Source organism: Dendrobium catenatum, unplaced genomic scaffold (assembly GCF_001605985.2).
Source record: "Dendrobium catenatum unplaced genomic scaffold, ASM160598v2 fragScaff_scaffold_395, whole genome shotgun sequence".
NCBI lineage: Eukaryota > Viridiplantae > Streptophyta > Magnoliopsida > Asparagales > Orchidaceae > Dendrobium > Dendrobium catenatum.
The window spans coordinates 9,032-20,752 of NW_021318857.1; the positions used below are offsets into that span (position 1 = coordinate 9,032).

General features: G+C 35.1%; 1 protein-coding gene across 1 annotated transcript; it reads left to right on the forward strand.

The window, feature by feature from the left end:
• The first annotated feature begins 38 nt into the window (after window positions 1-38).
• Window positions 39-11,695, forward strand: LOC110096414. The gene is made up of 2 exons (XM_020822361.2): window positions 39-984; window positions 11,407-11,695. Exons 1-2 carry the CDS (start codon window positions 318-320, stop codon window positions 11,487-11,489), a joined length of 750 nt encoding a protein of 249 aa, XP_020678020.1. The 5' UTR covers window positions 39-317; the 3' UTR covers window positions 11,490-11,695.
• The last annotated feature ends 26 nt before the right edge of the window (window positions 11,696-11,721 follow it).

An 11,721-nucleotide genomic window follows, 5' to 3' on the forward strand; every position in this document is an offset into this window, starting at 1 on the left:
AAAAAAAAAAAGAGGAATCCTTCACAGCATTTTAGTGAGGATAACTCTTCCCTTTTCCTTTTCTCTCTACTATAATCAAGATAGAAGCAGGAAGGGTCGGCCACCGTCTTCTGACAGGAGGAAACTGATCTCCGCGTCGGGCCTTTCAATTCCCCGCGTTTTCTTCTTCTAGGGTTTCGAAAGGCATTTTTCTTTCTCAATCGAGCACTTACGGTCTTCGCCATTATTTGCTCTAGTTTCGTTCTCTTCTGGAAGTTTGGGCTTTTTCCGTTCCATCAGTTTTTGAGGAATTCTGACGGACGATAAGGATTTCAATCATGGAAACATCCGGCGGAGATTTCGATCCTTATCGAAGCTCGGTCGCTTCTGGTTCCGTTGGGAATGGCAGCAGCTCGAGGAGTTACACGATGCAGCTTTCGACTTCGAGCTTCATTCAGGCGCCGCTTGCTGCTCTTCTGGAGTTCTCTGGAGTACTGCGACCGCGATCGAGCAGTCGTTGGGAGAGCGAGAACTTCCCTGCTGGTGAACCCGGTGCGGAACATGCTTCCGGCCGGCGGGAGTTGTCTTCAAGCTCGAGTGGAGGCGGTCATGGGGAGGTATTGATAAGGATTATCGCCGCAGGTGATCATGATGGCGTTAGGGCTGTTGGGCAGGGGCCGGTTCCGCCATCTGCGAGAGTGAGGAACACTGGTGAGAATAGTTTGCATGTCGAGGAGATTCCTACGGCGTCCGATGCTAGTAGGTTGGGAGAACATGGTGGGAATGACTATCGGGCTGGGGAGCTCGGTGGATCACCGGCCTCTCAGCTGCCATCTGTGCCACCCGCTACGCAGAGCTTAGATGGTGACGCAAACCTGGGGGGAGCAAACGGCAGCGAATCATCTTACCAGAGATTTGATATCCAGCAGCTTGCCAAATGGGCTGAGCAGATACTACCATTCTCGCTACTTTTGTTGGTAGTGTTCATTCGACAGCATTTGCAAGGTATTTATTTTGTTTGATCTTATCAATTGCCGTGTTTATAGCTTTATGGTTTACATTTGTGATGTTAAAGAATTGTGATTCCCCCAGACTAATTCTCATCTTATCCACTCATGCAAAACCCATCGAAAGCCCACACAATCGTATCCGTTGATTTATTCTAATATACTACTTTATAATTTTTAAAGTTAAATAATTTATATCATGTGGGTTGTGGTTGGTTGAGAAAAGAGTACATGACAGCATAATAGACTAATATGATTTTAGACATCGATAGACTACTATATGATAGTATACTTCAACATGATAGAGAAGTTGATAGATCTTGCATCGGAGAGTAACTTCCTCATAATGATCAATTTCTTTGATAATTTATCTGAAATAAAAAAAAAATCAATAGATTACTATAAAATGTATTCAAAGTTGAAATATTATTAATGAATAGATAAATGCTTACTCAAGCATTTCACAAATTTGTTGTGATATCATGCTTTTTCGCTTCTCCCTGAATTTTTTCTCTTATTACCATATACAAGTTAGGATCCTCATAAGACATTTCAACTTTGCCACGCTCATTATCATGCTCCATTTCTGTCTGTAATATATTGAAATAAATACCATGTCCATGATATCGACCTATAAAGTTGTGTAAAACTATGCATGCAATAATTAAATCAGCTTGAACACTCAGAGAAAACTGTCTCATGTGCGTCAACATTTGAAAACTTTCCTTCCAAATTCCAAAAGTCATCTCTATCACATTGCGTAATTGGGTATATCAGTGATTAAATAACTCTTGCTGAACTGCATATCTTCTAGATGTTCTTCCACGATAATCAGCCAGTGAGCCAGGTGATATCGATATCCTCGAAATGGTACAATCAACTTATCAGTGTTTGCATAACCAAAATCAACCAAGTAATAATGATTGCAGGACACTCCAAACTGACCTTGCTCCACAGCCCATCTAAGCACACGCATATCCGCAATAAAATCTTCCCACCCAGAGACTACATACACAAACTGTCAATCAAATGACACTGTAACAATAATATTATGTGAAGTAAAGCCTTTACTGTTACGATAACAATTATGTAAGTTGTTACTCAATACCGCAGGAATATGTGTGCCGTCAATTGCACCAACTGCTTTCATGAAGTAATGATAAAATTATGCATTCGAATGTATAAATGGATGACATTCTGCATCTGTTTGAGGTAAATTAATGAATTCATCTGCAAAAGATACAATAACATGTAAAACCATATTGAAATACCTACTAATTATTTCCAATGAATGCTGGAATAACTCACATAACTGGTGGTAACTATGAGCATGCACTACTCCCCGCAAAAATATACTTAGTTGCTTAGCTGCGAGTATATTTTTTGTATAATGCAAATGTCCGCGGCTGACTAGTAGGTCTCTCAGGCTTACAAAGGCATCTGGAGGTAACCTGAAGCATTTGTATGCTCTTTCTAGATGGCCAACAAGCACATCCAGTACATATCGATGCCCAATGTATGTTTTATCGAACCGTCTTATTAGAGTTCATCATTTGAGGAAGAGTTTTCATGAAGAATAGATGGTGTTATTTCGGCAATGACATCATTAACTTGTAGTTGTAAGTCTACAATGCCACATAACACATCTGGGTAAACTCCACGCAAATAGTTCGACATAACTGCATATTAAAGATATCTAACTCATTAATGAAGAAAATAGCATTTAGCTCCAAACTTGCAATATTACAACACAAATAAAATATAATTGAAATTAAATTGTAATGTTACATAAAATTAAATTGCAATGACCACAACAAATATACATAAACCAAACTGCCAACTTCACAACACACTAACATAAAGTAAAATTGCACTACTAAACTGCAAAATGCTAATGAAACACCTACAACCAAAATTTTGAAGCGCAAAAATGTGGGTGTGAGCTAACAAAATATTCTATCCATTCTACAAGTACTTCCAATGTCATGAATATTGTTTTGTCATCCTTGTTTTCCTTAAGCATGTCCTGAACAACTAAGAGAGCTTGTGTTGTCAGGTTCTCTACTTGACCTAACTTGGCCAAACAGTCTGTCATGGTGTATGACTCACTGACTCAATGCGTTGAATAGTTTCTTTAAAGACAACTGCATTGTTGTTCGACTCAACCTATAAGTAATTCAAGTTATCTAAGGCAATCTTCTTCTTGGAACATCTAGTTGGTATGTCTGGTTCTTCGCTAGATCATTTTGAACCTAGCATACTACATTTACACTTGGTGGCGCATCATCTACATCGTCAGTTAGATTGTTATTATATGTTCCTTCCATGTCGTAGCTCACACCATTAACAAAATGTAGGGTTTCGTCTTAGTCTAAGTTTATCATGGATTGTGTTACCTTACTGGATCTTGCACCTGTATCAATTGCAATGTTTTTAGCACAAATCTTTTCATAAATTTCATACTGATGAAATAGATGTCTTTGAAATCGAGTAAGAATTGGGTTAACCTACATTTAGAAAGTTTGGCTAAGTTAGGAATACAATTTTATAATTTGCGATGCACTACTAAATAGCAAAAATAATACATGAACAATTTCTCCCCATAACTCATTTGGCGCTACTGGGATGTGTAACTCCCCATCCCAACCCCAACTGTTACGGTTTGTCAATTGATAGTGTTCTGAAGTCGGCTTTCATGTTTTTAAATTGTATGATTATAGAATATTCTATATAGTTAGATCCTAAACGCCGTTCAACGTAGCCACTAAGCTTGACCATTGTTCCTTCTACAAATTCTCATTATAGAAAATCTCATTTTCATATTGCTCCATCAGCAGTTCGCCTAGTATGACGTTATGATCTTTTGGCCACTTAGGATTTCGAGTCGTGCTTTTTAGTTGGCCGGAGTGAATGGAGATGTCCTCATCGGAATGATGTGGGGTACTAGAGCTTGCACATACAAAACCTTTTCCTTTTAGAAATTATTGCATTTTTGTTAAACATTAACTAGAAAATCATTTCTATGAAATTTAAAATTTGTCCAATTAAGTGTAAAAAATTTTAATTTTATTTAAAGAAGTTTTACCATTTTTATGTTGGTAGATAGTGTTTGATGACTCATTTTTGCTCTCAAATTCTACATGCATATCGACGAATCCTAAATATATATTACAAAATATTCATTTATTCGGGCGGCGAGATGACATGGCATCAAGAAAACACTTAATTAACCACTCAAAGAATTCCATTTTTTTTGTCTATCAATTTTTCAATCATCTGAATACAACTCATGATCTATATTTATATACAAAGGGTTGCATAATTAGTAAAAAAAAACTCAATCCTACATAGCATTAAACATCATACCTAATGTTATCCAATATGAATAACTAATTGATGTAGGCAAGGAGGAGTCAAAATAAGTTAAGTTGAAAATTTTGTAAGTTTCTACTAAAGTCAGCTCATTAATGAGTTTCTTCTTCAGATTCAGCTCATAAAGTGTCATTATTTGGTTCATTCCCCATTGCCTTTGACTCTTCGGTTTCCCCATTTTGGTTCTTCTTCCCTTGGCTGCTTATTCCTTTCCCCTTCCTTGTGTCCCTTCGGTTTTCCCTGCCTTGGCTGCTTTACCCGGTTCCCTGTGGTGGCTGTTCCGGTCCCCTTTGTGCCCCTTCGGTTTCTCCCTATGCTGCTGGTCCCATGGCTGCTTTTACCCGGTTCTCTGTGTTGCCTTTTTGGGTGATGTTTTGGAATGAATGCAAGCCCCCTTTGTTGCTCTTTGGGTGATGTTTCTGGACAGATTTTTGGAACTGATTTAATTGGTTTAAATGAAGATAACTGGGGCTATTTGGTTGCCCTCTTTTCTCTTATAAATATAAGGTGTTTTGTATGAAAAAAGAGAGTTTATAATAAGATTTTTGGAGATGAAAACTTGAGGTTTTCTTGGAAAAACTTGAGAGCTTGTTCTAATTATTCTCTCTTCTTCTTGGGAAGGCTTGCGAGCTTGTCCTCTTTTTCGTCTCGGCTTCTAACATCTTTCTTCTCTCCGCAAGTTCGATGCCACTTATACCCTTCTTCTCAAACAATGGATTTGTAATTTTAGGTGTTTTATGTTTGTCAAGAGTTGTAAGGTGTTTGTTTTAATGTTATAAGTTTGTAAGGGTTGTCTTCATCCTATAAAAGTCATATTGTGTTTAAATGTTGTATTTTGTCTAAATTTTAGTATTTTGTGTATTTTCTTATTATCCTAGGAAGAATTTATTTTTGCTTGCAAGAATTAGAATTTATTTTTGCTTGCATCAATTTGGTATTAGAACCTAGGTTAAGAGTTTCCTAGGTCGTTTGTGATTTTTTTAAGTGTTTAAAAAATGAAAAAAATAAAAAAATTGAGTCAATTGTCGAAGAAAATCAACCTGAAGCTTCTGAAGTCCAATTCTAATGGATATATGGGTTCCGACAGAAGGAAGTTCAACAGACCCACTTCAAAATGAGTTATACAAATTACAGATGAAATTGCATATGAGTATGGAAAACTACGTGAAGAAAAAGAAGCGTATGCAAGAACAGTTTAAGCAAGAACGAGAAGAAATTCTGAAAAGGTATGAAGCAAAGATTCAAGAACTAGATGCACTTCCTTCGTCTCCTCGGAATAAATCAAAAGTAACCTCATCTGGAGATGAGCTTCTTCAACCTAAGGAGAATTGATGCAGGCAAGAACGGGTCAAAATAAGTTAAGTTGAAAATTTTGTATGTTTCTACTAAAGTTAGCTCATTAATGAGTTTTTTCTTCTTATTCATCTCATAAAGTGTTATTATTTGGTTCATTCCCCATTGCCTTTGACTCTTCAGTTTCCCCATTTTGGTTCTTCTTCCCTTGGCTGCCTATTCCTTTCCCCTTCCCTGTGTCCCTTCGGTTTTCCCTACCTTGGCTGCTTTACCCGGTTCTCTGTGGTGGTTGTTCCATCCCCTTTGTGCCCCTTCGGTTTCTCCCCATGCTGCTGGTCCCGTGGCTGCTTTTACCCAGTTCTCTGTGTTGCCTTTTTGGGTGATGTTTTGGAATGAATGCAAGCCCCCTTTGTGGCTCTTTGGGCGTTGTTTCTGGACAGATTTTTGGAATTGATTTAATGGGTTTGAATGAAGATAATTGGGGCTGTTTGGTTGCCCTCTTTTCTCTTATAAATATAAGGTGTTTTATATGGAAAAAAAGAGAGTTTATAATCAGACTTTTGGAGATAAAAACCTGAGGTTTTCTTGGAAAAGCTTGAGATCTTGTTCCAATTATTCTCTATTCTTCTTGAAAAGGCTTGCGAGCTTGTCCTCTTCTTCGTCTTGGCTTCTTACCTCTTTTTTCTCTCTGCAAATTCGATGCCACTTGTATCATTCTTCTCAAACGATGAATTTGTAATTTTAGTTGTTTTATGTTTGTCAAGAGTTGTAAGGTGTTTGTTTTAATGTTATAAGTTTGTAAGCGTTGTCTTCATCCTATAAAAGTCATATTATGTTTAAATGTTGTATTTTATCTAAATTTTAGTATTTTGTATATTTTCTTATTATCTTAGGAGCTTGGAAGAATTAGAATTTTTCTAATTCTTGCTTGCATCAATTTGGTATCAGAGCTAGGTTAAGAGTTTCCTAGGTCGTTTGTGATTTTTTTAAGTGTTTAAAAAAATGAAAAAAAAAACAAAAAAGTTGAGTCAATTGTCGAAGAAAATCAACCTGAAGCTTTTGAAGTTCAATTCCAATGGATATATGGGTTCCGACAGAAGGAAGTTCAACAGACTCACTTCAAAATGAGTTATACAAATTACAGATGAAATTGCATATGAGTACAGAAAACTATGTGAAGAAAAAGAAGCGTCTACAAGAACAATTTAAGGAAGAACGAGAAGAAATTCTTAAAAGGTATGAAGCAAAGATTCAAGAACTAGATGCACTTCCTTCGTCTCCTCGGAATAAATCAAAAGCAACCTCATCTGGAGATGAGCTTCTTCAACCGGAGGAGAATTGATGCAGGCAAGGAGGGGACAAAATAAGTTATTTGAAAATTTTGTAAGTTTCAACTAAAGTTAGCTCATTAATGAGCTTCTTTTTCTTATTCATCTCATAAAGTGTCATTACTTGGTTCATTCCCCATTGCCTTTGACTCTTCGGTTTCCTCATTTTGGTTCTTCTTCCCTTGGCTACCTATTCCTTTCCCCTTCCCTGTGTCCCTTCGGTTTTCCTTGCCTTGGCTGCTTTACCCGATTCCCTGTGGTGGTTGTTCCGGTCCCCTTTGTGCCCCTTCAGTTTCTCCCCATGCTGCTGGTCCCGTGGCTGCTTTTACCCGGTTATGTGTTGCCTTTTTGGGTGCTATTTTGGAATGAATGTATGCCTCCTTTGTGGCTCTTTGGGTGATGTTTATGTACAGATTTTTGGAATTGATTTAATGGGTTTAAATAAAGATAATTGGGGTTGTTTGGCTGCCCTCTTTTCTCCTATAAATATAAGGTGTTTTGTATGAAAAAAGAGAGTTTATAATCAGATTTTTGGAGATAAAAACCTGAGGTTTTCTCAGAAAAGCTTGAGAGCTTGTTTCATTTCTTCTCTCTTCTTCTTGGGAAGGCTTGCGAGCTTGTCCTCTTCTTCGTCTCGACTTCTAAACTCTTTCTTCTCTCCGCAAGTTCAACACCACTTGTATCCTTGTTCTCAAATGATGGATTTGCAATTTTAGGTGTTTTATGTTTGTCAAGAGTTGTAAGGTGTTTGTTTTAGTGTTATAAGTTTGTAAGGGTTGTCTTCATCCTATAAAAGTCATATTGTGTTTAAATGTTGTATTTTGTCTAAATTTTAATATTTTGTGTATTTTCTCATTATCCTAGAAAGATTTTCTATTTTCTTGCACTAATTAGAATTTTTTAATTCTTGCTTGCATCACTAACCTAACAAAATAAATTACATAACACACAATATCACCAAAAGATAAACAATCAAATATCATAAAATATCAAACAATCATAAAACCTAAAACTTTATGAAATATATCAGATCAAAAAAGAGACGGGACTAGCTCACTGCCGTGCTTGGCCTAGTTATAGTTGTGGCATTAAGTCGATGTAAAAAATGTTATAAAATTACTGCTATTTTATGCAAGGAGCAGCAAAGGGACGTCGATTGGGTAGTGTTGAGCGCATGAAAGAAAATAATTAGGAAATTTCGGAAGTCGGTGCTGAGGTATACCTTCGCGATGAAGAGATGTTGCCGACGAGAATACTGCCAAAGATGCATACCAGGTGGAGGAACACGCCGACTGAGCAAGGATTGGTTAACCTATAACTACATTATGGTTCCAACAACCGTTCCCATGCTCCGACTTGCAATCATCGCTCCCAAGATTCCCACGTTCGCTCCTCACGACAAAACCGAAGACACATGCATTTGAATAGAGAGACACATAGAAACTCACGCACGTAAGGAAGAAAATCTGGAAACTTACCTTTCGGTCTCTCGGTCGTCCTTCTGCGCCTTCCATATCTGTCAAGGGAACTAATTTTCTAACTTTCAAAAATGAAAGGAATGGATTCCATATATGTATATTAACATTCCCAACCATTTGTTTCATTGTGTTTCTGAGATATAAGGATTGAGTTTATTTCTTCCAAACTATTTTCGAGTAAGTCAAAAAACTAAATGTCATACATATGAGTTTATTAATAACTCATGATTAAGATTATTTTATATATGATCATCTTTATGATTAATTTTAAATACTCTATAATTAAAATCGAATTTATTTGAGAATTCAAAATTTATTTGATCTAGTTCTATATAATCATATTATATAAAGTACCTCAATCCTTAATATCTCCATATCGAATAATCCGGATAAGATTATTCCATTCTTAATGTTGATGGATCATACTAATAATATTTAATTATAGATTCCAACTATAATTAATAATTTTGAACTTGTTTTGATTATTATCCATAACTCAATCCTCTTGTATATAATTATATACTGAATTATTGTTCATGGAATAAAAATATTATATCAAATGATAATATCGAAACATGCTAAACTTGTCTTTAAATATTTATTTCCATAGAAAATATATTACAATAATATTTCTTTAGGGCACATTGCCTAACATGATTACCCTACCCTAACTTTAGAATTGTGCTTTTGTCATTGATTTTTATTTTCTGGGTAATATTTGTTGAAATCTTGAGAAATCTTAGTTCCAGATGTGAGTCTATTTGCTGCACTTAATACTTGATGCTTTTCTAGGTGATATTTAAACCTCTAGAAATCTTGTATGTGTTGAAGTCATACAATACTTCTTTATTGCATGTATGATGGCGTTCTGAGTGCTTTCTCTTAACCCTAACCCATGCAACAGTGTTCTGACACTAGGTTAAATTTGTTTCAAAGTTTTTACATTTCTAAGAAATATTTTGGCCTTGAATGCTTTGTAACGCTGTTAGAGAGGTCAGTTTCCTCTAAGGCAGAAGAAACTATTCTATGATTATTGAACTCACTAGCATATTATCAAGATATCTTTTAAACTTGGACCTTTGCAGACTTTGCAATCTCGTGAATTAATTTCAACCTCTGAAATGTTTCCATCTCATGATATGGTTCAAAAGTTTCCATTTACATGTGTATTTTATTTGTCCCAATTCCATACTTATAACTATCAGGATAGACATTGATGAAGCACAAGTGGAATGGGAAATATAACGTGGGCTTCTTTTTTCTTGAAGTTTGGTTACATATGAACCGGGAGTAAAAGCTCAAAATAGTCCTCCGATTATTAGTAAATGTCCAATTTAGTCCCAGACTTTCATAATGATTCAATTTAGTCCCCCGACTATTAGAAAATATCTCAATTTAGTCCCAATTCTAAAAGTAATAGTTAAAATTAACCCCAACAATTAAATGTGAGGGGATTTTGGGTATTATGGTATATGTGAGATTATATTATTTATTGTTATATTATTTATTATTTATCATATTAAAATAAATACAAAAATCATAATAGAAGTTAGCCAATTAAATAATAAGAGTGAATAATTAATAAACTTGACTAACTTTCATTATAATTTTTGTATTTATTTTAATATGATAATAATAAAATATATAAAAATAATAATGTAATCTCACATACACTCCAATACCCAAAATGTCATCACATTTAACTGTTGGGATTAAATTTAAATATTACTTTTGGTCTTGTGATCAAATTGAAACATTTTCTAATAGTCAGGGGATTAAATTGGGATTTACTAATAGTCGGGTGACTATTTTGGACTTTTACTCTATAAACGTGCATTAAAATTTTAGCTTATAAGGAAGCTTTCAAAATGTGTTGTTCTTTTCATATTTATATAATATAAGCAAATGGTTGGTAGAGGTGTGCTTTGTTCATCCTTTTTAGCATTGGCAATTATTTGTCCTTAGTTTTTTTTCTCTTTCTTTTGATACATTTGCTTACTTTTATGCACGAGCAAAGCTCAAACCCTTTTTAAAGAAGCTCAAGAACGAATTATCTAACCATTTAATATTTTCTTTTTTTTTTTTGCATTTAAAAATCAAGGTTTTGAAGCTAGAGTAGGACATGAAAGAAGTATTTTTTCAAAATTATTATCTCTTTCTATCACTTTTGCATGGGCTAAAAAAAAGGGCTCTTTGTTGCAAAAACTATTGTCTTATGGATCTATTTTTTTTTCACATATCATAGACAATTCTATCATTAATAATTGGAAAAATAATGACAATATTTCCAACCCTCGAAAAAAGTTTTCTCTTTGTTGCCTTGAACTATGTACATAAATTATCAGATTTTTCCCTAGTTTCTGTCTGTCTATTTTATGACTGTTTTTGTTGCAGTAAGATTTATACAAAATTTTAATTGTTTTAATAATACAACAACAACATCAAGCCTTTATCCCACTACGTGGGGTTGGCTACATGAATCATTTTTGTCAATTGTGTCCTATTAAAGGTCAAATTCTCATTTAAATCTAATAAAGAAAGGTCATTCATAATATTTTCTAACCAAGTCTTTTTAGGTCTGCCTCTACCTTTCTTAACATAAGTCAAATCTAATACCTCTACTCTCCTAACCGGGTCATTGGAAGGCCGCCGTTTTATGTGACCAAACCATCTAAGGCGACTCTCTCTAATCTTATCTTCTACTGGAGCTACTCCAACCTTTTCACGTATATGCTCATTTCGTATCCTATCTCTAAGGGTAAAGCCACTCATCCACCTGAGCATCCTCATTTTAATTGTTTTAGTAATATATAGATAAAATCGTCCATCCATACCATCCTCTTATGAGATACGTCATGGTAAACTTTGTTGGACATTTAAATGCCTTTCTATTTTTTATCATTTATAATGTTTAATTATTGACTGACTACTTTGCTGCTCTGATGGCAGGGTTCTTTGTCACTATATGGATAGCAGCCGTGATGTTCAAATCAAATGACATATTACGGAAGCAAACTGCTTTAAAGGTGTAGTAAATTTTGCTAAATCACACATTCAAAACTTTTGATAATGGCTACATGCGTTGAGGTTTTCTCTATGTTTTGCCATTTTTGCTGGAAAACACTTTGAATATAATTGATCTGCAGTTAACATCAAATTCATTGTTTAACTAGAATGTAGAATGGATGGCAAAGAAGGATTGTGAACTTCACCTAAATAGTTGAAATGAAGCTAATGAAATAATTTAAAAACATTAAGGGCATT